Here is a 27206-nt window from a genome sequence, read left to right as displayed (position 1 = left end):
CTGTCACTGTTATGCTCACACTGTCATACACTGCAGAGATGGAAGGTTTTCAAGAAAAGTTCTCTGATTTTCTCTATTGCAAGACAAATAATCCTAAAGTTTTTACTGTTGCAAAATAATCTTGGTTTTGGAAAACATGTCTTAGGAACTAGAACTGTTTTCTTAAAATGCAAATTCCTGATGAGACCATTTTCTTACCCCACTGGCAGAAATGTAGATTAGTTCAAGATTTTTATTTTATTTTAAGGGATTTTTTTTACCTATTTCTAGGGTCCTTTTTACAGTGTAGAGTTCAGAGGGATAAATGCAGTACTGTCATTGAATGTATTTTAAAGATACTTTATAGAGAAATAAAATCCAAAAATTCCTCACAAGACCGGGAAGGCCGTGATTATATTTATCAAGCCTGGAAATTGATAGGCAAGAGAAATGTGAGGAATGTGGGGAAAGCAGCCAGGCTGTCATTACCCCACTGTTAACACACACTGGGGCTGCAATCACCTGCCCAGTCTTGCTCAGTTGTAGTCCTGGACTCTGAAGTTTTCATGCTGTTTTCACTGAATTCTGTTGTTCTTAGTTAGACTAAAGTTGGATTAAAAAGAATGTGATGAACTTAAATAGAATGAAATAGTTCCTAACTTTGTTGAATGAGGCTCAGATAAATGAATCTGCTGGCCCATCGTCCAAGAGAATTCACGTGATTAAAACCCTCTTGAATGTAAATTCTCCACAACCCGTGTGAAATGTCCTGACGTGACTTTTGTCATTCATAAATAAACAAATGATTATAGACTGCAAACGATTTATTGGCTTAAACTAAAACAAGTCCCATCAAATGTGCTCCTGTTGTCTGTAAATACTGACAGATATTTGTCTTTTTGCAGGTTTAAGGGAGTGTGTGTCCATGAAGGTCAACTTCACGCTTTGACAGAGGTATGTAGAAAACACACAAAAAAAGCCCCCACAAACCATGAGAGCGGAAAGCCTCAGAACAAACTAATGACACACCGGCTGTAAAGCTCTGTGCTGATTACAGGCAGCACAGCGGCGCAGTTATGGTGTCAGCACATTTCCTTCATGCTGCTGGAGTTGTTGTTGGTGAACATCACACCATCTATGAGCCGACTTACAGCCCTGTAATTGAGGATATTTATCTAGAACTGAATGTCCTTCAGCTGAATGTGTATACGTTAGTGTGGGAGTAAAATGGAACAGGTTCTCTGTTCAATGAAAGATACCATTAGTGTGATACAACAATCCTATGAAAGCACAACACGCAGATGGGACACATGTTATAGTTGAAGCCCAATAGATATTTGATCAACCTTATGGATCTAAAAATGTGAAACGAAAATGAAAGATTCAAAGCAGTGGCTTTAGGAAAATAGATGTTTTTTCTTTCCTGTTTCTCATGTCATCAGAGGAAACTGGTTCAGAAAAATACCATCCATCAGGAAAGTAGACCAAAAGAAAAGCTAGAAAGGATTTTAACAGATTGTGCTGTGTCAAAAGTGTGAGTTTTGCTTCATTCAATTGGCTGATGGTTTCATTCACTCTGGTTAACACTAAACGTTGGAGCTTTTTGTTGCTTTAAGTTGGAATAAATGCACTTCAGTGCAGGCTGGGATGAACGTGCTTCTCACAGAATAATTGTGTTCAGATATAGACTCAAAAAGTATATGTATTTATAGCGCGTCTTTGCTAATTTGCACAGACAAACTGACTGTACTTTTGTTCAGAATGTAGTAAATGTTGTTCATATGCAAATGGTTTCCCTGCACTCTGAAACAGGGATATACTCTTAAAGAAGAGTCCAAATGTAACTTTTTTTTTTACTTTACTGTGCATTTCTTCTGAGTTTTGTTGCCTTGGAGAGAAAACAGACGGTTTTTGAGAGCCGCATAGAAAGGTTGGCAGACGCTGTGGTTGGTTTATGTGCAGCAGAGTAAGCGGATGCCTCTGTGCTGTGTTATGTTACTACCAAGCTGTGCAGTGATGCCATGAGCAGGCCCATGGGACTCTGTTACCTGACCCCCATCATGACGCTGTGCTCAGAGGAAACTTGGAATGAAGTTCCTGCATGACCCCATGCCCGCTGCATTTCAAGCAGAAACACGCGTGTGCTCAGGCTGCGCTACATGCTAAAGAGTAGACCGTCTGCTGCTAGTCCACCAAACCTTTGGGAGTTTGGAAAAATATTTCTGTCTTAAAAGTTTTCATTGAAACTTTGTCGTCTGTAGAAAAAGAAAATCAGCTAATTTTTTTGTTTTTAAATAAACTAAATTTTAAAATAAAATATAAAATGCAAACTCTTGTTAAAACATTGCGTGACATTAATCCGGTCTACGCCCGCAAAAAGGTTGGAGACCATTGCTCTACAACAAAAAACTCTAGAAATAATAAACCCGAAAGATAATTTTAAAAACGAGTACATGTCTATTTGGTTTTTAACCAATCTTTAAATATTTTTGGCAGTTCCTGATGTAATCAGGCAGTGTGTTCTAAAATGTTGCACCTTTGATAGACACCAGCATTCACGGAAATGTAGTCCTGCGTCACACAACAATCATTCTTTGAGGGTTGGCTTGCATCCTTTCTGCTGAGCATCATTTTAATGCACCTCATAGGAAACGCTGCTGCTTTCCTAAGCAGGGCTGCTGGTAAGTCATGACCACTGGCAGGATTATCCCGCTGTTTGAAGCTGCTCCAAGCCCCAAACAAGGATTCTTTGTCTCCGTCTTTTCAGGGCTCGTAGCTTAGAGCACAGACAGTGCAGCAGGGCAGCTTCCCCAACATTTCCCATCTGACATATGGTTCTCATTTCCACAGTTCTCTACATAGTACGCCGTCTCAGGGAGAGTCTTTGGTGGCCTCAAACACGTGCAGAACTGAATAACTACTGTGACTAATTCTAATGTCTGGAATCAAAATAATCCTGTCAGTCTTCTTTGTTTGGACTAGAATTGTGAATAATTTTGATTGTAAAGACCGTCTGTGTTGTTTTAAAGCATACATTTTGACATGAACTCTGTCTTTGAATGGCACAAGGGGTTGAGATGTCTTCCCGTCTTCTGCCCCCCGTCTCTTTGCTCCAATTCAGCGTCTGTAATAGTAATCACAGCTAAACCAGTTACCCGGCTAACTCTTTATCCCATGTCGGTTACATTAAGTTAACTTGTGCAGTTCATGACTTGTGGCATCGGATTAGTGTGTAAGTGTGTTTCCATGCCAGCAGGAAGGTCAGCACGGTCTTCAAGATCAAAGCTGACACGAGAAGGATCCTGGGTAAACCTATTCACCTAGTTGGCTGTCTTTTGTTAACTTGGGTTACCTCTTTATCTATGAATGTGATCAGGCTGAACGGTGTTAAAGCAGTTTTTCCACATAGTCTGCCTGTGAAGTCATCAGCGTGGCAGTGGGTTTGGGAAATGTGGCCAGTACCTGTGCTTTTGTTGGTCTGTTCATCCTGAAGATGTTCTGTTTTTAGCGCAGTTGAAATCTGTAGCCCGGCTGCAGGGAGCTCACGGATCACTGAAATCAAACACCAACAGTCGGTTGTACTCTTCCTAACGAAAAGGAAAAGTCAGACACCGGCTGATGTGTGGCTCTGATTACAGCATGAAGTCATTGTGGCCTACTTCTGGTGTGCTTGTGTAATACTGTAGAGGATAGGAGGCTTCATGAGATCCTGTGATACTGTGGTGAAGGCCTGTCTATGTGTCAGAACGGCTCTCGTGGTCCACTCTGATCAATCCGAGGCTGATAAAGCCCTCCTGTTCTTCACGGGCTCTAATAGAAGGAACTAGAGATTATGAATGCATCACTTCCCTTCACACTCACTCTCTGACAGTTTCATTCTGTTGTTCTCAGCAGTGGTCTGTTTTCTGCTCTGCAATTGAACCCTAATGACAAAACTACAGAGTTTTATTCCAAATACCTTGAGGTTTCTCTTGCTTTCACTATTTAACGTCCTGCTGAGCTGGCCTGTTGATGTTCTTTTTTATTTTTAGGATCTCAGATCACAATCTTTAAAGGTTCTTTTCCCCCTGTGTGGCCACAAGTCTTTTTTTAGAGGCTGAACCACTAGTATTTCTAGGTTTTACCAATTCATTGAACAATTCTTTGCCCACATTTACTAGTTTTTGAATTTATTTTACTCATTGTTTTCTAGATTTCATTATGTTTGTTTAAGTCATGAAAGTTCAACGTTAGAGACCCACTCCAATGAAAAGGAGGTTTTTCCCACGTTCTTGGGGCATTTTTCTGATGATGGGAGACTTAAATTAGGATTAAAATAACATTTGTGAGTATTTCTTGACTCAAATCGTTGTAAATCAGGAGCAGATGAAAACATTCAGTTTGAAAAAGCGCATAGTTGTGACATTGAAAATATGTTGGGCGCCAGAAGCTCCCTGCTCTGCTCCATTCTGATGCATCCACCTGCAGACAAATAGATCCATGAACGGCTTTGTTTTCCTGTCTGAGCTGGAATCTGGATCCCGGCTGGATAGCTCCAGTATTGCTCGCCCTTTTTCTGTCGCACCGGTAATGTTAGGTTGGGAGTGTGAGGGGCTGTAAGCTAGTGGGGGAGCATGTAAACAGATGGGTGATAGAAAGAGGAGGGTGGGCTTACTCTTAATTTCTAATTGGTTGAATGCTGTAAAGCATTCAACCCTTTGTTTTCCTGTTTCTCTTTATTTCTTTATTATTTACACTATCTTCCGCCGTTTTTTGACACTTAACTACTTCTACAATTTTTAACCTATTTTAACCATTCAACTTTTAAAATGTTCAGCTCCTTCAGCTTATTCCAGCTATGACTTTTGGTTTTTCAAATCCTTGTACTTTTTAAGATATTCCAGTTTTTCCGGGAATTTTTGCCCTATTAAAATGCATTGGGAACTTATGGTACATGAGGTTCGCGGTTCGACACCCGGTTCGGACGCTTCAAAATTTTCTACCTTTCAACTTTGAAAATATTCAAATCTTTCAACTTATTACAGTTATTACTTTTGGTCATTCAAATCATTGAACTTTTTAAGATGTTCCAGGATTTTTTGCTCCATTAAAATACATAGGGAATCACTGTGCTTAACCTCTTTTACAGGTTTTCACCTATTTTAACCATTTTACTTTTAAAATGTTGATCTCTTTCAGCTCAGTTCATCCATTTCTTTTACAAATTAAGCTTTCTTTCAGCAATACAGCATTCAACCCTGCATTTTCTTCTGGAAATGCAGCTCCTTCTAGTTTCTAATAAATTCAGCGGAAACTATGTCCTAGAAAACGACACAGGTTTTTTTTACATTTTTACCTATAAGCAGCATAATCATAATTAAAGGACCGCTGGGAACACTTTACAATAGACCAAAAGATGATCAGAATGGGACTTTAAACACCTTATTTGTCTTCTTTTAACTCAGTGACACTTTGTCAGATAATTACTCACAAAGATGGTCTTTTAAGTGATATTTGTCGACACATGCAGCAACAACTCATGGACACCTTTGGAGAAAAAAAAAATACTTTTTGTATTTTGTCAGTTGTTTTTTACTTCCTATCCTGTTTCTGTGAATTCTCGTTTTGTTTTTTCTACTTTATTTTGTGCAAATCATCTGATGTGTGTTTCCATGTCTTTAGTACATTAATGGCGGAAACCTGGAGCAGCTTCTGGAGAGCAACAATCATCTGAGCTGGCTCTCCAGGGTGAAGCTGGCCTGCGATATTGCCAGCGGTGTGGCTTACTTGCACTCCAAGGGCATTTTCCACCGAGACCTCACCTCAAAGGTTAGCAAAGACCGATCACCGCAAGAAACGCCAGCTAAAAGTAGAAGTGTCGCTTGTCTAAGTACGAAAAAAAGCTTTTTTTGTTTTATTTAGGCAGAAAAAGTTTCAGTTTAAAGTGTATTTCTGTGAAGAAATAGACGCAACATTTAAATTCAGATGTGTTTACAGCAAGACTGGCATGTTTATCCATCAAACTAGTTTGTCTTTAAAGTACAGTTCACTAAAAGAGGTTTTAAATGGGAAGAACGTGTCTGGTTGATGGTGTTAGGCCACATATTTATTTCTGTGTCAGCCACTTCCTCTTGTAAGCTGCCGTTACTATGGTTTTCTGTCTTCACAGAACTGCTTGATCAAATGTGATGACAATGGCTACACTGCAGTGGTGGGAGACTTTGGCCTCGCAGAGAAGATCCCTACAAATCAGTAAGAGGACTTTCTCTGTTTTACATCAAAGTAATCGGTGCTAAAAGCTTGACTTTTGAACGTAAAGTCTTCATTCTTGTACCTTGGTGAGGATGTTTGCTATGCTATCCATGTCAAACACCCCACCAACTCTGTGAAAAAAGATGTGGCTTATAATATCTCAGCCTTTCAAAGTCTTTTTTTTACATTTTTTTTAGAGTTGAGTCAGAGCTTTCCTGTCCTGCTGTGGGTGTTTGTTTGCAAAGAAACGTTATTTTTAAACCTCCTGTGAAACATCTGTGTCATAGCAGGTTGGTGGGGGAACCCAAACGAGTCTAACGGTAAAACCCCCCGATACCCTTTTCTTGGGAAATTAAATATAAAGCTGATGCTTTCCACTGAATGTGACAGCTGTTCATGAGTGTTTGATGCTAACCCACCCACCTCATTTCCAGTCTCAGGTGAAAAAACAGGCTGGGGTTCAAACCTTCAAGTCCAGCTCCGATCATCTTTTGACCTCCTGAAAAACCATTCCCAGTGGTCTTTTAATTAGGATTAAGCTGTTTTTAGGCAAAATAAAAATAAATCTGTGTCGTTTTTGAGGACATAGTTTCTGGAAAGCGGCAGTAGTTCATTAAAAGTTCACTGCTAAGTTGTGGGCGGGACTGACTCCACCCTCTACTTTCCCTCCCCGGCACTGAGAGCTCTCTGTTCACACGCCCTACCGGAGCACCATTCTTTTTTTGTCTGCTTCGCATTCACAACAATTTGAATAAAGAAATACTCCCAAATACTGTTTGGTTTTCTTTGTATATGTCCTCCATCCATCATCAGAAAAACGCTACAAGAACATTTTAACACCAAAAACACCATTTTCATCTGAGTGGGTCTTTATCGTCTTCAGCTCTGCCTCTTCTTTTTGGGTTTGAGGACATAGAGATGGAGAGATAAAAGAATTTAACCTTTTCTTTGGTTGATTCCACACAAAAATACTAACGACTGACTTAGTTCTCTCTCTGTTAACCCCAGAGCACTTTTGCCTGGTCATTTTCATCTGAGCAAAACTATTTACATAAATTTAAATATGTCGCGTGTCAAGGAGTCTGTGCCTTCAGCAGGGAAGTCTCACATGTCCCACGAATGGGTGGACCGAAGGCCAAGTTTCTAGTATCCTTTTATTATTTTTTTTGTTTGTAATTTTTTGTTCTCAAATTCTTAATTTTCAGTAATTTTTGAGCATGTTTTTAGGAACTTCCTATGTTTTTCTTTTCCATTTTGTTACACACACCACAGTAGAGAATAAAAGACAACCTCTCTAATTCACATGTGTTTTCATGCTTTGATCTCATTCTTATAACAAGTACTTTTTATTGTGTATTTTATATGGGGTCAAAAATATCCGGCAAAAGTAATGCTGTAACTTTTTTCACAGAGAAAGTGTTCTTGGGTTAATGACCTTTTAACCCTTCCTTGGCTTATGGACCAGAACTCTTCTTCTGGAAGATCATAGCTCTTTTCTGCTCTATACACACATAAACATGGATCGTGTCATTTATTGACGATTTTATCAGTTATTTGCGTTTTAATAACATTAAGTTTTATTCTACTTTTGATCCTAACTCCAAGAATAGCAAGTGAGCTCAAGTTCTTAATTACACATTAAAGACATTTTAAAGTTGAGAAATGTCTTAGAAAATGTAAAGATAATCCAACATACAGGTTTTATTACAATGCAATAATGGACTTGAACAAAGCTTTGTGTTTGTTATTTTTAAATTCGATCCTCAGTATTGACTTTGTTTCATTAGTGAATATTTGTTACTTTATTCTCCTTACGCCTGAAATTAGCCTGATAGATGTTTTTTTTCGTTGTAGGACTGAAGTGGAGAAGCTTTCAGTGGTTGGCTCGCCGTTCTGGATGGCTCCAGAGGTCCTCAGAGATGAACCCTATAACGAGAAGGTAAAACTACAACTCGACACCTTTGTCATTTTAGTCCTGCAGCGAAAAACAGAGACCGAGAGGTTAATCATGAAACTGTCCACATGGTTCCACGCTGTAAAAAAACAGTTTTGGCATTTCATCCACTTCTTCCATTTATGGTCTTGTCTTGTAATGTGTAATTTACACAACAAGATGTTGAAACTGTTCCCACATTTTTTAGAAAGTTTGAAGAAAACTTCAACTTTAAGTCATTTTTTTTCTCTTGTGAAGAAACGAAATACCTAAAAACGCATAAAAGGCATTATTTGGTTCAGCACTAATGTTTACATTAAGTAATTATCTTTATTTGTGTTTGTGATGGTGTTAGATTCTTATCAAACTCATCGCTGCATTAATCTATTCCCTATTCTCTTGGACATATCTGTGACGTTGCCTTGTAATGTTTTCTTATGTACTTTTGAAGTTAGTATTTTGTTTTTATTCATTTATTCCTTTATTTTAATTTCGTGTCAAACAAAAAGGAGCCGTTGTTGTGGCGTGTAGTGTGGGTTTGGTCCTGACGGCATGAACAACCTTCAGAAATGAGCTCCTGTGCGGTTTCATGCTGTGCTCCTCTGTCTTCAGGCTGACGTCTTCTCCTATGGAATCGTCATGTGTGAAATCATCGCCAGGGTCCAGGCCGACCCCGACTTCCTTCCTCGCACTGAGGTGACCGCTCCCCACCATCCCACCTCCTTTTCCAACCCGTGACCTTTGAGGACTCTCTACACGTTTGTGGCGTAGAAGCGCTGATTCTGTCAGAATGCAAAGCTCGTCAACAGTTTTTTTTTTTAAATGCGTGAGCACCAATAGAAGGCTCAGCTTTACTGGCTGCCGTCAAGCATTGGTGTACGCCTGCATGAGTGAGGTAAAAAAGGTGAATCATTTTCCCAAAAGGCCTTTTTTTTTCCTGGTTGGTAAAACATTGTGGATTTTTTTGAATATTTCCTAGGAAGAAGGCAGGCGCGGTCAGTCACAGGTGCAGCTCTTCACTGACTCAGTTTCTGGGGTTATATATTAAACCCGGCCACCTTTAGTCCACCAACAATAGGACCTCTTAGACGGGATAATCCTTTGCATCCCAATGTAGATTCATGCATTAAGCCGGGCTTAGAAGCAGCTCCGAGTTGAGAGCAATAATTTGGTGGTTATTAGTCTGTCAGGCTGCAAGCATATTAGAAGTTGGCAGCCGACAGTTTAAGTCGGAGGATTAGTTTGACATGAAACCGGCTTTGACAGTCAAATGACACAATCTCAGACATCTGATGAAGCTGTGTCCATCTTCTGCTGGAGAATGAACTTCCTGTTTGCTGTTTGTGTCCCTCCACCTCTGCCTCCTGAACAGAACTTCGGCCTGGACTATCACACGTTCCAGCACATGGTTGGAGACTGCCCGTCGGACTTCCTCCAGCTGGCCTTTAACTGCTGCAACGTGAGTCCCCCCCAACTTTCCATGACAAACCTTAAACATTATAAATGGACACAACAGCCTATTCCTTTGACCATAAGCAGCTGTCTCCCTTCAGTGGGTTTGTTTTTTACATGGTTTGTATGTAGTGTTTTGGTTTTTTGGGATTCTTCTTAATTTCTTAAACAACGTTTATTCCCTCATTCAGTAAAAAGGAGCAATCTGATAATCTGGTCAATCTGATTTAGCGCGCCATCGGGGGGGGGTGTTATTCTCTGAAGTCTGGACCTGTTCAAACTGAGCATTTCTGTCAAATACTTCAACTTATTTACTCGTATTCTGATCAGACTGTGGAAAAAATTAAAGACATACTTAAAGAAACACCATCAGCTGAACTATAAACGTCTCTTTTAATGTTTATTAAATGAAATGTTGTTTCCTTTGTTACATCTATAGAGGAAGGGAGAATTAAAGATTATTATACACCCTGCTGATTGATCCTATAAAGGCTTTTCATCCTTCCTCGTCCTCGTCTGATGGCCTCCTTTCATCATCCTCGCCCCTTTTGTTCCTTCAAATCTGTTTTAAGTCCCTTCTCTTTCGACTGCTTTGTCCTACATTTTTACATTGAAACCGTCCAAAAAATTAAAAAGTCTAAGTCAGATCAAAATAATTCTTTCAGTTTGACAAAGCTCACAGGCTGAGGAATCCATTGCTATAACACTTCTTTGTCATCTCAGCTTAGCTTCATGAGCTGAGAAACCCATGTGTTTCTATGGGTCAGCTTCACTCGTCACTACCCCCAAACAAATATTCATATCTTCAAAACTCTAACACTTACTAAGAATGTTGAATTCTTGTAGGAATCACAAGGCTTTGGGCCACAATTAGTGAAAGTTTCATGTCTTTAGGTTCTAGTGTGTTCTCACAACCGCAAGTTAAAATCATGACTTGCTGTAGGAAGCAGCTGTGTGATTTCATATGGGAAGTTGAGGGATCTTGGTGTCAGTCTAGGGGCTGTAGAAGCAAAAGCGTTAGCTGCACAGGCTTTGGGGCCACATTAATCAAAACTACAGGCATTTTCAAACATTTAGAAAAAGAAATCGTGTTACTGTGACGAACTGTGATGGAGTTACAGCAGTTTGTTTGGAGGTTTTTTGTCCATTGTCTTCACGCTTGCAAACAATCTGCAGTACACATCAATGTTAAACTCCGATTAGGTGTCAAAAATGGCCTAATTTCAAACAGCTGTAGTTCCAAAACTAATTGATTTATCCAAAATAAAAGTAATACCTTAATAGCGCAATCCCTCCTCTACATTTTAAAGTTTGAATATGGTCCCTACCCTGAAAAATTGTAGGAGATACATTAATAACTAGATGAATCTGAAGCACCTTCTCCATTGACTTCTATTATATTTGAAATTCAAACAACTTTAAAATTTTTGAAGACTGTACATATTGGCAAAATTGTTTAAGGACAGCAGAAAAGTCAACAAAAGCAGAACACATGCGTGCTTGAATTTTTTTAATAGCATAAAGTATTCAAAAGTTAGGATTGCAGAAAGTTTGAAGTTGCAGAAGAGCCTTCACCATGTATTTCTATGGCAAAGGTTGCAGCAATTTTATTGAATTGCAGAAAAGCCACAAGTTGCAGAAGAGAACAATTATGTCTTTAACTGTCCTTAACATTTTGATACTTGAACAGCAGAAATCGTATGAAATACGCAGAAGAAATGGGCGGACAAAAAGCGCAGAAGAAAACAGAACATTAGTTTGATTGCACTACGCAATCAAACTAAACAACTTGAGTTCAGCCTCCACCCTTCAGATCCCTCACACATTCAGCCCACCACTCCACCACCTCCGCTAGTCTTTCAGCACCTCTCACTTCTGAATATTAATCTGTAAAAAAATGAGGCCAACACCAAAGAGGAACCAGTGAGGAGGAAACAAACACGGATCTCCTGCACTTGGCAGCAGCCACCGGTGCCGACCGGCCAGCTTTTACAGAGCTGGAGTCCAGCTGGGACGGCTCCACCTTTGTGAGGTGAACCTCCACCTCCACCTCCACTGAGACAGCAGCTGACCCAGAGAAGGGATCTGTGCTTAGACAGATCAACAAATGATAGAAAGGAAAAACTAAAGAGGACGAGTGAAAGAATGAGTAAAGAGTGACGTTTCTTTTCTTCCGTCCTTCATCAGATGGATCCTAAACTGCGTCCGTCTTTTCAAGACATCGTCAGACACCTGGAGGAGGTTCTGGTCCAGCTGAAGGTGGAAGACATGCAGCATGCGTGTGTCGCTTTGAGCGGGGAGGCTGACAAGAAGATGATTCCCAAAGGTACCACTGCTGCTCCTTCATCTCCACTTGTTTGACGGAAAATGGTGATTGTACATTTCTGCAAAGGAATGTTTAAGGAGGGAAAACCTCGGTTCAGGAAATGCAGCTAAAAATACTGAATGCATTTCTCATGGCTCATTTCCATCCGTCTGACTCCTCGTCTCTTGAAAAGCCGGAGCGTCGTGTTTCCAAGCGTGCTGTTGACTCTGCATGGGTTCAGTCTGTTTACAGTACATGCAATCCTTTCACCTTCAGGCCAGTGGAAGCCCCTCCAGTATGCTCTAACATATTAACTAAATGTTGACTTGAAGAGGAAATCTGGTCTGAGATCAACATTCCTTTGTGAGACACTTGATCCTTTCAGGTCCAGGTTTAAATGCTAATTTGGTCCAGCGTGTAGCCGCCGGCGTGTCTGACCATCAGAGGGCAGCAGATCGCCAGTTTTTGGTTCAATTCTTTTTGACAAAAAGTGCAGATGTGAGCAATAATTTCTGAATGTCCACCTGCTAATCTTAATGCTGCAGTATGTGACAGTGAGGTTAAGCTGGTTGATGGATCTCCTCTGAAGCTGTCGTTTAGAGGAAACCGGAGCCTGGATCCATCGCGTCCCGTCTCATCAGCTGTTGACTTATGCTTTGGGAGATTCTTCTCCCCAGATGCCTTCATGCCCCCCTCCCCTCCTCGCTTGTCCCTCCCCGCCGATAACATCAGCGTTTCCTGATACCAGCATGACCCTGGTGGAAGGTTCCTGTTGCATAACTTCTCAAAGAGAAGTTTATGGGCCGAAGATGCATTTCTAAAAAAGTGAAAATAAGAAATTACTTGTGTAGTAATAAATGCAGTGAACTCAAATAGATAAATAGGAAATAAACTGTTATTTGTTTCGATTTGTGGGCTGTTTAAAATAACATCTGTTTCTGTGGCTTGTTTTTAAGACAGTAACTAAACTGTGTAAATGGTTTCCAAAAACGTGTCATTTTTGATGATGAAAACATGTTTGTGGGAGAGAGAAAAAAACCAAACATGAAGAGTTATCTGGTCTCTTTATGGTTCAAGTTTGAAAGGAACTGGTGAATGTGCTGCCATCTAGTGCTCGTTCTGGATTTGGAATTGATTTATTTCAAGCAAAATTGGAATGATTGGAAATTGATTGGAAAATAAGTATATACATACTCCCACACACGCGTGTAAATAGTTTGGTTAGTAATCATATAGGGCTGCACGGTGGCGCAGTGGTTAGCCGTCTTGCCTTACAGGCCTTGGTTCAAGTCCCAGCTGGGGGACCTGAAACAGAACACCAATGGGGTCCTTGCTGTGTGGAGTTTGCATGTTCTCCCCGTACATGCGTGGGTTCTCTCTGGGGACTCCGGCTTCCTCCCACCGTCCAAAAACATGCTTCATAGGTTCATTGGTTTCTCTAAATTGTCCCTAGGTGTGAATGTGAGTGTGGATGAGTGTGTGTTTGTGGCCCTGAGACAGACTGGTGACCTGTCCAGGGTGTCCCCTGCCTTCACCCACGAGTGGCCGGGATAGGCTCCGGGGACACCTGGACCCCGAAAGGGACAAAACGGTTAAGAGGATGAATGACACATATTTGCACTCATGCATCCGTTTTAGATTTCCATTTTAAGAAGAAGTCATTCATACTTGTTTTGTATTTGTTTCTTTTTTCTCCTTCAAGGTGAGAAGATCCAGGGGTTCAAGCGTCAGAATCCTCTTGGTTTCCAAAATGACAAAATCCCCCCCAAATCCCCCCGCCCCAGGCGAAACATCTGGCTCAGCCGCAGCCAATCGGACATCTTCTCCTGCAAGCCTGGAAGGAAAGTCAACGTCCAGGACCCCTACTACAACCCCCCCAGCTCCCAGAGATCCCCCAGAGCTTGCAAGGTCAACCCTTTCACTGCCCGCGAGGACTTATGCGGCGGGAAAATTAAGTTTTTTGACGTCCCCAGCAAGTCCGTCTTCTCTCTGGTGTTTGACCTTCACTCGCCTCCTGGCAGCGCGTTCAGCAACCATCCCAGCTCTCACGGAGCCGGAGGAACCCAGCAGCAGACATCCTACTACTGGCAGCAGCTGCCGGGAAGGCAGTGCCACTCCTTACCGGTGTCCCCGCAGCTGCCACGCTCAGAGATGGTGCACCTGGCGGCGGCCATGGCCACCAACAATAACGGCTCTGTGACATGCAACGCCGGCCAGCTGTCCGCCACTCTGCCAGGTGAGCTCAGGCGCCCAAAGGATCCGTTTCTACAACAGCTTTAGTCAGAGTCAGTTGGTTTTAATGCTGGAAAACAAAATTTGAACCTTTTCTTGATATAAAATCCAGTCCATCGTCCTTTTTCTGAACCCGCTTAATCCCTTTTGGGGCCATTTATGCATTTGACCAATCGGATGGAGCCTTTTATGTTAGATGTTTGCCTCCTTTGTAGATGAGGGTCATTTGGAGTATCATTTTTAATCTCTTGCTGTGAAATGGAAATGATGTTTGCGGTTCTTTTGCTATTTGTTCATGTATCGCAAGTTATATCATCAGCGCAATACTGATCACTACTATTGCAAACGCAAGTTTTCCTCATTTCGTGCAGCCCTAATATTTGTCTGAATTCATAAAAAAAAACATTTGGGTTTTTTTTTTCTAGGCCGATCAATTGGGGGGAAAAAGATCAGATGCAGAACTAAAATATTGACTGGCTTAGTTATTTGTTATGTCAAGGTTGAGTCAAACATTTTTCCCCTGGTTATTTCTAGAACTGCTTTGTGATGGTCGCAATCTAAAAACTCTACTTACCTTTTCTAATAGTATTGTTTTAAAAAGGAAAAAGAATCGAAAATATTTGAGGACAAGAGACATTCATCAATTTTTAACCCAACTAACAAAAGTCAATTCCTATCCTGCAAAGACGATCTGCATCTGCTGTGTTTGAATCCACATGACAGTCAGGTTACTCTTCATCTTTCTGCACATCAGCTCTCCTCTTCCTCTTCTCCTCTTCCACCAGCTGACCTCCAATCAGAGTTTTTCCCTCAGCAGGACCTCTGGACTTCCTAAGAAAAGCCCCTTCGAGTTGCAGAACTTCCTTTTTGCTTCTGTGTTACCCCCTGTCATTACGATCACGTTGGGAGTGGGGTCATCTGGACCCCACAGGATAGCACAAGGGTTAATCAGCGCACTGTGTTCTGATTGGCTGTAGACCATGTCAATCAATCTCCTCTGTGCTGTGTCTCCTGTACGGAAAGCGGTCAGTTTGCCAGAGTGTGAAAATGATCATTTCTGTCTGACAACAGTGGATAACGTGAGCAGGCAGGAGTTTTATAACATCTATAATTATACTTTGCGGGTTTCCCCTATTGCAGTTCTGTCAAGTTCTGCGCTGAACGAGGGAACCCTGCTTCTGTTTTGAGTGTTATTAAACAGCAGAAAACCTTCATGTAGTTTGATGTGGTTGAAGTGAATGAATCCATTTTCTGAGAATTCTTAAGGCATTCTTTCTTGGATTGGGAGGGGCTGTTGCTCAGACAGCAGGTTTTTAGAGGAATACTGAGGAAACACGTGAACAGATCCAAATACCGCTTTGGGGTTGTTTTTGGTAAGAAATGAAGATTGAAATACACTTGAAAGCTCAAACAGTTGATTTTACATGATGCAGGCCCTTTCAGTTCTTTATTTCTTGTAAACACAGATAACATCTGGGTTCAGGTGTAGTTTTCTCTGAGGCTGCTGCACATTCAGCTTCCTTTTCCTTTCCTTGGCCCCCACTTCCTGACCGTTTCACATGTGGACATGTGCCTGCAGGCCGCTCACTCTTCCTCCTGCTGCTTGATCGTGTTCTTGGAAGATCGCGTTGGAGTTTTTCACAGCTTGTGGGATTGAGTGTAACTCTTTCTCATGTTCTGACCCGTTTTGTCTTCATTTTATGCTCCACAGCCTCTAATTCCAGATCCGAGACCAGCTTGATATCAAACGACGTCCGACAGAGGGCGTTGCTGAGCGGCTGGGCCAGGAAGTTCTTTGTGGTCGACATCCCACCTTACTGCAGGCAGAGAGGAGGGGATGATGACGGAGACGACGAGAAGAAGGAGGGGAACAAGGAGGACGTGAGCGGGGAGAGCTGGTCTCCCATAATCACCAGCAGTGAGACGGACAGCGGGGAGGCCATGGACTGCTCCAGCAGCCGCGAGGAAGAGGAGGAGCACCAGCGGCGAACGGAGGCATGTCCAATGTGACTCAGAGGAGAACCACAGGGACAGGACAGGAGAAGAGCGACTCCTGCATGTGAGAGTGAAAGATCGGGAAAAATGAAAACTAATGTTCATTTTCCGTCATTCAAGTGAATGTATCACAAGTTAAATGAATGAACCACTTAACTTAGGTAAGCCTTTTCCGAGCCGTCGCCCTGCTGGCATGGTCCTGAAGGAGCACACGACCCCGTCATCCACAAATCTGCATAAAGATTATTTTTCTGAAGAGGTTGTTTATATTTAATGCCGACAGATGTAGATTTTTAAAACGGTCCTTCACTCTCGTCACGTCTATAAGAAGGAATATTGAAGATTCCTTTATTTGTGTAAGAATTCAAATGTATATTTTGATATTTTCTGTGTTCACTGTGAGATGAAACATCTTCACACATCAAATCCCAAACAGTACCTTTTCTGTTCCAGGAAAAAAAAAAAAAAATCAAATTTTCCCGCTAAACTCCACAAGGAAGAAGAGCCAAAGTCTCCACTGAAGGCAAAGGCAGCTCAGTTCAGGAAAAAAAACACACGACATGTTCATCACCCGAGCAATAACCCTCTGCAGAACTGGGTCATGTGGTTTTCTGTTTTGGTTATTTTTTGGTTAAAAAAACCCATTCTGCTTGGTGGAGTCGTTGTGCCATCAGTGGCATAAATCAAGAAAAAACTAGTAAAAAGAAGCTGTGTCTGTTCTAATGTTTAACTATGTCACAATAAGACTGCATGAAGTCGTTCTGAAACTGGAAATGATCTGGTCAGAGATGACTAGTGGAGTTTGACAGTCGGTGTAGCTTTTAAGGGTTAAATGAAGACCAGTACAATGTTCATTTCACAGGAAGCTGTAACTGAAAAAAGAACGGTGCCGCTTTGCACTAAAACAGTATTGTAAACCAAAGGGATTCATGCTGAGTTTGATCATCTGTTGGTCACTAATCCCTCTGGACTGTTGTTTTTTATGCTTAAAAAAACTCCAGCTCATCTCTGGACATTCATGAAATCTCTTTTTAATGAAAATTGAGGCTGAAAAAATAGATGAAGGGACTCAAAACATTTCCTGAAAATAATAAAAATGGCAGAATTTGGTGGCAAACTTTCTAAACCTGAAACGTAGCAACTCTGTTCAAAACAATTTGGAATAATCTAATTCAAACTTGAGGAACAGCCTAGAAAACAGTTTTCTGTGAAGCGCCTGCATTAGTGGGAGCTTCTTCATGACCAACTGGACTCCTGAAAGATCAGAAAGATGTTCCCATCATTCATAAATATTAAAAACATTTTGCCATCAACACGCTCACTGACTTTATGTTGAGTTTCTCTGCTGCGTTTCCTGTTCTGTGGCTTCTGTAAGCTCTCACTCTGTTCAGTAGGAACTCAAACACACCTGTCCAGGTGTCACCAGGGAACTCTGTCACTACCTTTCTATGCAACTTTTAATTATCTCACGGTTTGATGGGATAAACAGTTGATATTTATAAAAAAAACCATGTAATGTCTTACCCTTTTGTATATTTGTGTCAAATGCTTGTGTTTTCTGCTTTGTTGATAAAGATTGAGATGTTTTTTCCTGACCAAATAACAAAACTTCCTTGAGTTTTCGGTGTTTATTTATTGGAAGTGAGTGATTTTAAACAGGCTCCGGAGTTTTGGGCAGACAAATGGCTTTTTCATTTTCCATTTAAATAGTTATTGAAACTAAGGCTCATCCATACGTGGCTGAAACATAACTGTCATGAGAAAAATTCTTGATAACGTCTAGACTTAATCCATAAAGCACAGCGGTAGGAGTGTGATGGTATGGGGCTGCAGAGACATTGGGGAATTATCTAATTAGATGGAACTTCTAATGTCTTAATTCAAAGGTCCGGCTGATTGATCGGACTTTCAAACAGGAAGCAAAGTACAGCATCAACCAAAGTTTCAAAACAAAAGTAGAAGCATCAACTTAGCTAAACTCTGGGACTACAGTGGGGATCAAAGGTATGGGCACCCCAGGTCAAAGGTTGTATTCAGTCGCATAAAGATGGAAACATCAAATGAGATGTTCTTGTAATATATAAAATAAAAAAATTATAAATAACACACCAAAATGATGATGTGTGCAAAAGTTTGGGCCCCCTGCAGACTCAGGGCCTCGTGCCTTTGTTCCCAATCGTTTGCAAAGCGGAGTGGATTTTAATCTCAAAGGCTGAAATCATGAGGAACTGCAAGTTCTAATGAAACCCAGCAGTTGTTCCAGATGTTTGCACGAGGCAGAACCACCAATACTAGAAAGTGTCTTGGTAAATAAACTATTCAGTGCATTATAGACTGTTTTCAGACAGTATCCAATGAATCTGCAGAGGTTAAAGGTCATGTAACCCTTGTTCTATCCTAGGTACTTTAACATTGGGAGTTGGGTCATCTAGACCCACTAGACAGTATCCTGAACCTTTTTTCTTCAATGATTTGTGATCTTCACTGGTGTCCATGGATAATCTTTCCACCTTTGTCATGGTAGGGAGAACACGCCAATGGAAGGGGGGGGGTCATCTAAGATAGCACAAGGGATAAACAATATTTTTAAAAAAATCGGAAAAATTGACAAAGAAAAAGAAGAAATAAATGTATTTATGATATTATACAGCAGGAAGTCATCAAAGCAGTTTTTTTCAGTATTCCAAGTTAGTTTTGTTTCTATCAATTCTAGATCTCATTTGACCTTCAAACATCATGGAAGTGAGACAGATTTTAGGTTGGAAAAAATGTCTTTCTTGCTTTATTTTGCTTGTTTTTACAGCTCCATTTAAATGAGATTCAAGTTTGTTTTGTTTAGAAAGCTAGAAGAAGGGGTCTGAACCTGAGGCTCCGGAGCCACATGTGGTTCTCTGGTTAAAGAAAAATACTAAGCTTTTTACATTTTAACAAGTAACTAAAGTGAAAAGTGAGCAAGTAGTACATTTAAAAAAGTAAAAGAACTCTAAATCGTTCCCAAACAGTGATGGACAGTATGCATCACGCTGCCGTGCTCCTGACTACAGTACCCATAATGCTACAGCAATCTATCAAGCTGTGCAGCTTCGTAGGTAAAGTCAAACATTTTGACAGATTTTTTTGCTCCATTTACTACAGAAAATCAATTGTAGGTCAGTAAGACTACCAGTAACCAGAATTCATATCATTTACTGTGTAATAAGTAGGAATAAGTATTTTTAGTTTACTATTTTACTGTCAATGACTTACGCCGTACCCGATTATAAAGCAGATTACCTATTTTTGAACAAATTCAACCATTTCAACAATAAAGGAAGCATCAATGAATTAGCTCCAATTTCATCTTAGTTAGATTTAAACATTTCTGTCTTAGATTCACTGCAAACGACAAACTAGAACATTTTACAAAACAACGAAGTAACTGATTTAAAAAACAAGCAGTTACATAAAGAATGACCCTGGTTCCAATTATCTTGTTGTTTCTGGACATGTTTCAACCAAAAATCAAATACCCTTGGTGATGACAGACATTTAAAAACCAAACGTAAGAGAGCTGAACAGGTTTTTAACGTTCTTAAAGTTGAGGAATGTCTCACTTTAGTCTGCAACTTGGTGCCCAGCATACAGAGATTTCTACCAAGGATCTAAATTTTGTACAATTTTTAAGATGATAGAAACCCTTTGCAGTTCCATTGACACTGTTGTTGCTTTCAAATGCACAGCCGTGAATCCACTTACATGGCTCCTAATGAATGTGAGACTTGCAGTCTCTTTCAAATCCATTTCCCGTTGTGGGACAGCAAACGTCTAACACACCACAAAGCCAAATAAATAAAGTTCTGGGGGAAGGCATGAATGCTAGTGCACGGTTTTCTGGTGGGATTTCAGGCTGGAGCGCTGCGTGAAGCACTTCCCGCACAGCGAGCATTGGTAGGGCTTCTCCCCACTGTGGACCACCGCGTGTCTGATCAGGTTGCACTGTTTGGTGAAGCTGCGACCGCACTGCGTGCAGCTGAACGGTTTCTCCCCCGTGTGACACCTCAGGTGCTCTTTGAGTTGACTGAACCTGGTGAAGCCTTTGTCGCAGTAGGTGCAGCTGAACCTCTTCTCGCCCACGCCGGGCCTCCAGGGCGTCCTCATCCTCCTCACCAGGCTGAAGCTGCTGCGGCTGCAGTGGGACCCGGAGGGGCTGGGGGCCGCCAGAGCCGGGTTGTCTCTGTACGAATGCTCTGACGGATGAGGAGTCGGGCCTGCATCCATGGAATATTTCCCAGAAACACCGTGTGCTTCCTCCAGAGGGGGTCTCCTGTATCCAAACGTTCTAGCTCGGCGCTTCACCCTGGCTGCACTCAACAAAACGGCGTGAGATTTCTCTGCTGAGTGAATTTTTTCCACACGGAAGCTGCTTTGAGGAGCAAACGTGTTGGGAATCTGCTCAATGTGCTGCCCAGAGAAGGAAACGGCAGCATCTCTGCACAAATCTGCGGGCCACAGGTCGGCTTCAGCTTCCACACGAACAAAAGAGCAGGCCGGACCGAAGGGAGCGCCGCCCTCTTCATGCTCTTCCACCTTCTCCTGTTTCAAGATGACCTCTGCCTGGTCGTGGTGGCTGTGTAGCTGCTGGTCTGGAAAGGTGCCGAGGCCTGCTGAGGATTCAGAGTCGGGTAGACGTTCAGGTGATGGAAAGCTTCCAGGACGACCTTCAGTCTGAGCCACGTGTGCGGCGGCAATGCAACACGACAGTTGCTCTGATCCAGAGGCTAGAAGGAAAAACAGAAGAGTTCTACTTTAAATAAAATAAACCTCTAAAAGAGAATGAATCCCCCATTTACAATTTAAGAATTATTAAAAGCTCATCTAGTAGAGCTTAATGTTTTTTTTAAAGAAAGAAAATGTCAAATGTACATTTTGAAGAAATATTTAAGAATAAATGATGCATAACACTAGAAAATTGTATCTTTTATAGGAACTTCAATTTCTTTAATTTTTAAAAATCTATTGTATCTTCAGTAGGATCATGTAAACGTCCGGACTGTAAATGAGGATTGTTGACGTGTAGGCTGCACGGTATTCCTCTGAAGGTTTTTTTTTTTTTTTGTTCACAATAAACTTCGTTTACAAATGATGCTGATAAATATAATTGTTTGACAGAGACATGACTATAAACCGTCTTTCCACCTTAAAAAATGTTAATATGAAGCATTTTCAAAACAAAAAAAATCTTTTACTGTTTGCCCTGATGTTGTGTGACTGTTGTGTGTTTGCACGCACTCTGTTCGTCCTCCATCCTCCACGCATGCTCCTCTTTAACCTGCACGCGCTCACTTTCGTTGGCAGGTTCCTCCAGGTTTGCACACTGCAACAGTGAGCACGTGAGTCAGGTAAACACGGACAGCGGGGACGGAAGGTCAGTCCGCATGTGCAGGAGAAAACAGGACGTAGTTTACCTGGTGAAGGTGGTTCTGAGGCTCCGCCTCCTCGCGTCTCTCTGTTCGAGAAACTTCCGTGACAGAAGCGGAGAGCCTCTCCTCTGCAGGAGCGCTCCACACTGAGGAAGAAGAGCGAGCACAGGTGAGGAGGCTGGACGCCGCGTGCGCCCCTGCTGCGCACCGATCATCACCGAACCTCGCGCCGCTCACCTTTCCTCCGGGCCCTCATCCTGCTCCTCCTCAGCTCTGCCTCCATCCCCTCGCATTTGGTCTTCAGCAGCTCGATGTCCCTCCGGCTCTGGCTCACCTCCAGCCGGAGCACCGCGCAGCAGTCATCCACGCGCCGGTCTATCTCCGCCACAGCAGCCTTGGCCAGGACCTCCATGACGGACAGCAGCTGGTTCTGGAAGCTGCAGTTCTCTGTCATACCGGAGCCGTTCTTCACCCACCACAAAAGAAACAGAAAAACGCTTAAAAAGACGTTATTGCTAACACGTCTTGACTCTTGTTGCAGAGAAAAAGACGCGTCTGCTTTCCACTAGTTCCTTTATTGAAGGCAGGGGAGAAGGTTTGTTTGTACAGCTGTCAGTTCAGATCACGCGGGCGGGGTTGATTTTTTTAAAAATGTTTTCGCTTCTATCATAGATGGGGTTTTACTCTTTTCCTAAATGCCTGTAATATTAACACAATCTAAGTTCAAAACAATAAATAACCGTACTATTTAGAATGACATAAATGAGAACCCCGCCCACCCGGAAAGCGCTGATTGATAAATGGATGATCCCCAAAGTTGACGTATTTCGCGCGAGCGTAAACCTTGTTGTACATGCGCACTGGGACTCCAGCTGCGGCGAAAGCAGGAAGGAAGAACTGGATTTCAAAATAAAACCTCTCACCAACCACAAACTCACATCCACCGTTAGGTCAAATACAAAACTATGAAAACGAGTCATTTTCTTAGCCTGATGTTATTCTCACGTATTTCTGTGCGACCAGCACAAAAAGTGATGGAAATTCATGTTGACCACACGTAATACGTGTAGCTTAGATGTGCATTGCTGCATTGCACAAACATAATTTAAGTGCGTCCCAATATGGAATTACATATCTGCCATATATTGAAAGGGTGTAAAGACAACTAAGTGGGCGTATTTAGGAACTGAGTGAGTGAACCTTACAACCGCGCTGGAGCAATGCTAACTGAACAGTGATCTTGCGAGGTCAATTCCTTTTTGCGCGCTCACCTGTACTTACGCTCAGTGTTAAGGGGGCGTTTTTGTCACTTGTGGCGCAGGAACCTTTCTGTTTGATCTGATTGGCCAAAATTTGCATGTCTTATCTGCGAGGCAGAGGGCGGGACTTTCCTTTTTCAGTGCAGGGGGGGTTAACAGGCGGCTCTTGAGCTGCGTGTGGCTCTCTGCCTTTTATCATATTTTCTATATACAGTACTTTCACAACCATATGGTGAAAGTCTTACATTTTCTCTAAAATGTACAGAGCGGCCCTAATGCGTTGTTGTGTGACTTCGGTAAAGAGGATCTAGGAGAGAACAGCATGAGACAGTAGGGAGAGAGGAGAGGACGTGAAAGAAGACCCCCCCCCCCCCCCCCCATAGTACAAAGGAGCAGATATGTGAATAATGCAGAACAACCTCGTTTGGGAAACCCTGGAAATGCAAAGAGACACGATTATGAAGCACAGTTTAAACTGCAAGCTACCAGCTACGCGGAGGAACACGGGAATCAAGCAGCTGCAGTTCGGTTAAATTAGATCTTCACAGATTCAGACTTCCTGCTTCAATAACTCTTCTGATAAACGTTCAAATGTGTCAGCAAGTATCTCAATCCTTTTGTATTAACACAGAGAGTGAACTACAAAAGCATTTTTAAAGAAAAAAAAGATCGTTTTTTTGCCTTTTAATCAGAATTGTTCGTTTCAAGCTGTTTATGCAAACAGAGCAGCGAGCCAGCTGCCAGGGGACCGTCAACAAAGTGCAACCTCTGTGAAACACCATTCTGTAAAAATCAGTAGTAAACTTTTAAAAAGTGAATAAATGTCTATATTTATATGAACTGGTAATGAAGAGTCGTCAGCATAGTCATCTTACATTATTATTATTATTATACTAAATTTTGTTAGAAAGTCAACCTCTATTTTATTGCTTATAGTTTTTAAAATTTAATAGAGATATGAATCATAACATAAATGCACAAAGAACATACTAATGAACTAAGGAAGATACTAAAGGAGTGAAACGGAGGTTAAATGATTATGTTCACAAATGTTAGCAGGTTTAATTCAGTTTAATTTTTAATGGTTTGGACATTTACATTTAAGGCACAGTGTTTTGTTTTTTTCTGTAGCCCTTTTTGAGTTTCTTATCAGGATCGCTTCAGTATCAGATGTCAAATATTCAGTCTGTATAAAATTGAATAGACCAACTTTTTTTGAAGTGAAATTAATTTTATTTGAGATCCATTGGCCTCTGTGAATGAATGTGTAGTAACAAGTGATTAGGCTACTATGTTGGTTGAGGCATTTTTCCCAACTGAGTAAAAAAACTAAAACAAAGCTGTTATTTTTCTTTTATGTTACTGGTCCGGCCCACTTGAGATCAGATGGGCTGAATGTGGCCCCCGTACCAAAATGAGTTTGACACCCCTGGGCTACAACAACAAACACAGTTGTTATTAAATAATATTTTAAATCAATCTATATACAATAAATGTCTTGAAAAATATGAAGTTTATGGATACCTTCAATATTCTTCATTTAGCCATTATTTAAATTTAGGCCTAATTGACATGTAAGACTATTGTTTTAGCATTTAGTAGACCTTCCCTTTACAGTTTTTCATTCAGAAACTCTTTTTTCCCATCGGACTGATGAGCTTTGTCAGCAGCCCCTGAACAATGTTTGTCAGTGTCCATCAGGTTGGCTGGAACAATAGTCTGTCAATTCCTTTCCTTTGGTTTTTGAATTGTATCAATCTATTGACAATAGCAAGTACACACACATAAATTTATTTCAGATTAGATGACCTTATTTATCCCCCGATGGGGAAATTCATTTATCTGTGGCAGCAACATACATGAATAACATCAAAAAAGGACATCAAAAATGACATTCATATTAAATAAATAAATATTAAATAAATACAGCTGTGAAAGTGTAAAAAACATATGATCCACTGCAAACATGTGATCAACTGTAAAAAAACATGTAAAACTTTTTTTTTAAACGCAAATATAAGTAAGTAATAAAGTACACACCAAACAAACAACCGTTTAGGAACAAATAAAATTGAAAACAGCAACAACTGCAACAAAAGTAAATGAATAAATGAGTGAAAGAAAGAAAAAACAATCATAGGACCGTGGAGTGTCACTGTAACACGGTGTTGTACAGTCTGATGGCTGTGGGGAGGAATGACCTGTAGTAGCTCCTTCTCGCACTGTTGGGGCAACTGTCTCATGCTGCAGGAGCCGGTCAGCGCCTCTACAGTTTGGTGCAGGGGGTGGGAGGGGGTATCCATGATGCCAACATCCTCCTGTTCGCCACCTCCTCCATGGACTCTAGTGTGTAGCCAAGGACAGAGCTGGCCTTCCTAACCAGTTTAAGCCTCCTCCTGTCTCTGCCTGCTCTCCCCCCCGCCCAGCACGCGGGGCCACTGAGCACTGAGGCCACCACAGTGTCATAAAAGGTCCTGAGCAGCCTCCTGCACACGCCAAACTACCTCAGTCTCCTCGGCAGTTGAAGGCGACTCTGACCCTTCCTGTACAGAGCATCCGTGTTATTGGACCAGTACAGTCTGTTATTCAGGTGAACACCCAAGTATTTAACCCTTGTGCTATTCTATGACCCCAACCTTCCATTGACGTGTTATCCTTACAATGACAAAGGTGGATAAAGGTGGAGAGGATTTCATGTAATTCATGGACACCAGTGAAGATCACAAATCACTGAAGAAAAAAGGTTCAGCGCATCGTCTAGTGGGGTCGAGATGACCCAACTCCCAATGTTAAAGTGCCTAGGATAGCACAAGGGTTACATGTGTCCACAAAGTCAATGTCTGAAACCTGGATGATCACTGGTTAGTGTGGTGTAGGGGCAGTGTTTTTCAACCAGTGTGCCGCGGGAGATGGCCAAGTGTGCCATGGGAAATTGCCCTCATTAACTGATCTAACAACATTTCCCATCTCCAGGATATTAGCTCTGTGTTCATCCAAACAGGCCCTGATAAAACACTGAGTAGTTAGGAATATGAAAGATCGTAAAATACTTTTTTCTTTGTGTTTATTTGATTCTATTAAAGACACTTTGATAAGACTGACGGTACCGCGATTCAGTTGTAGCGTCAGCTGTTTTCTGAAAAATGTCCCACCCCTTAAATTGTCTCCGCCAATCATTCTGGGAGGCTTAATCACACGTCATCAGTCTGACCAATCAGAAATGGTTAAAGTCTTCACTTCCTTCTTCTGATTCTGTTGATAAAGTCAAACAAAAATAATAAATTTCCAACAAAAATACCAGCTAAAGCTCGTCTTTAGCGGTGTACCTTTCCACAGAATCCCGTGTCAGACTGTGGAACAAGTAAACAAAACAATGAAGCTCAGCTTGTCTTTCTGCTATCGGCGGATTTTTGCACTACATCTCCTATGATGCATTGGGTTAAAGTGACAGCGTCTCGGCGCACAATGAGTCTCTCCTCTTAACGTCTTGAAAAAACAAGGAACGCTCGCCGTTCTCCTTCTCGTTTTCAGCGTCATGATGTCCTCCCCCCTTTTTTTTCGGATTGATGATTCCCCTTCTTCTCGTGTTGGGGTACCCGTCTCCCTGCGTCTGTCCCTCCTTTTTTCGGCTGTTCAACCGGTGGTGTCCCGGCTCCCGGTGCGTATCTGCAGAGGGAGCGTCCTGCAGTTTTCGGGTAGTCAGTGGCGTTCGATTGGGAGATGTATGGGGCTTCTTGAGTGCCGTGATCGCCGGAATCTCTTGGTGAGCGGCGTGCTGCCATCTTTTGTGCTTCTGTGTTGAGGTTTTTCCAAGTTGGGGCTCTTCCTGGTTCCTGCTCGACCCTGTCATCGGTGACGTCACGCCCCTAAGGACCCTCGGACTTGTAGTTCTTTTTTGTTAAAAGTACCTGGTGCGTTTTCTTAAAAACCTGGTTCGGTTTCTGCTGTGTGGGCTTCATTCAGTGCTGGCTTTGTTGTGGTGGCTCTTTGTTTTTGTTTAATTTCTGTTAAAGCTGTGTACATTTAATAGTTTAACCTGCATTTTGGATTGGTCAGTCTATGGGCCTGTCTCATCTGTGGCCATTTTACTTATCGTTGGTCTCTTTATGCGGCATCTGTGGCTCCTTTTCTCATTTTAATTTGCATGGTCCGAAGACAGTGTTCCTCGTGTCATCACGACTGCATGCTCACATGTCTGGTTCTGCTCCATCGTTTCTCCCTTGGGGCTGGCTGGTTGTGGACAGCCACCCCCGCTCTGTGTTCCCCAGCCCTAGCCTTCAGGGAACTAACTTCAGTCCATTGTGAATGTATAAGTTTTGTACGTGGCCCTGTCTTCTCAACCTAACAGATTTTTGTTATTTTCTCTCTGGCTGGTTTAAGGATTTATGGCTGGTTTGTGGGGGCTTTATGATGGGCTCTTT

The 27206-nt window shown here is 41.8% G+C and overlaps 2 protein-coding genes across 3 annotated transcripts in view; one reads left to right on the top strand and one right to left on the bottom strand.

The window, feature by feature from the left end:
* The window catches only part of tesk2 (testis associated actin remodelling kinase 2), a 32337-nt gene extending 14593 nt beyond the window's left edge, over positions 1-17744 (top strand). For both annotated transcript variants that reach the window (XM_011486014.4, XM_011486015.4), the window contains exons 5-13: positions 885-933; positions 5641-5787; positions 6128-6210; positions 8065-8149; positions 8756-8839; positions 9516-9602; positions 11783-11921; positions 13603-14136; positions 15844-17744. In XM_011486014.4, coding sequence (XP_011484316.1) covers positions 885-933; positions 5641-5787; positions 6128-6210; positions 8065-8149; positions 8756-8839; positions 9516-9602; positions 11783-11921; positions 13603-14136; positions 15844-16142 — 1507 coding nt within the window. In that variant the 3' untranslated portion in view covers positions 16143-17744. The remainder of the gene's footprint in view (positions 1-884; positions 934-5640; positions 5788-6127; positions 6211-8064; positions 8150-8755; positions 8840-9515; positions 9603-11782; positions 11922-13602; positions 14137-15843) is intronic.
* Positions 17745-18879: 1135 nt separating this feature from the next.
* Positions 18880-22183, bottom strand: si:ch211-155e24.3 (uncharacterized). Its single transcript, XM_004078684.4, has 4 exons — positions 21764-22183; positions 21572-21672; positions 21396-21480; positions 18880-20884 (listed from the first exon to the last, which is right to left on the bottom strand). Exons 1-4 carry the CDS (start codon positions 21978-21980, stop codon positions 19983-19985), a joined length of 1305 nt encoding a protein of 434 aa, XP_004078732.1. The 5' UTR covers positions 21981-22183; the 3' UTR covers positions 18880-19982.
* Between the last annotated feature and the right edge of the window lie 5023 nt (positions 22184-27206).

Source organism: Oryzias latipes, chromosome 17 (assembly GCF_053564925.1).
Source record: "Oryzias latipes strain Hd-rR chromosome 17, Olatipes_Hd-rR_3.1".
Lineage (NCBI taxonomy): Eukaryota > Metazoa > Chordata > Actinopteri > Beloniformes > Adrianichthyidae > Oryzias > Oryzias latipes.
This window is presented reverse-complemented; position numbering and strand designations above follow the sequence as displayed.

Bases quoted from the DNA above. Each gene is read 5' to 3' on its own strand.
- si:ch211-155e24.3 (XM_004078684.4), bottom strand. From the start codon at position 21,980: ATGACAGAGAACTGCAGCTTCCAGAACCAGCTGCTGTCCGTCATGGAG. The intron at 21,673-21,763 runs GTGAGCGGCGCG...CTTCTTCCTCAG, and splicing joins GATGAGGGCCCGGAGGAAAG to TGTGGAGCGCTCCTGCAGAG. The intron at 20,885-21,395 runs GTGCGTGCAAAC...TTTTCCTTCTAG, and splicing joins GAGGATGGAGGACGAACAGA to CCTCTGGATCAGAGCAACTG.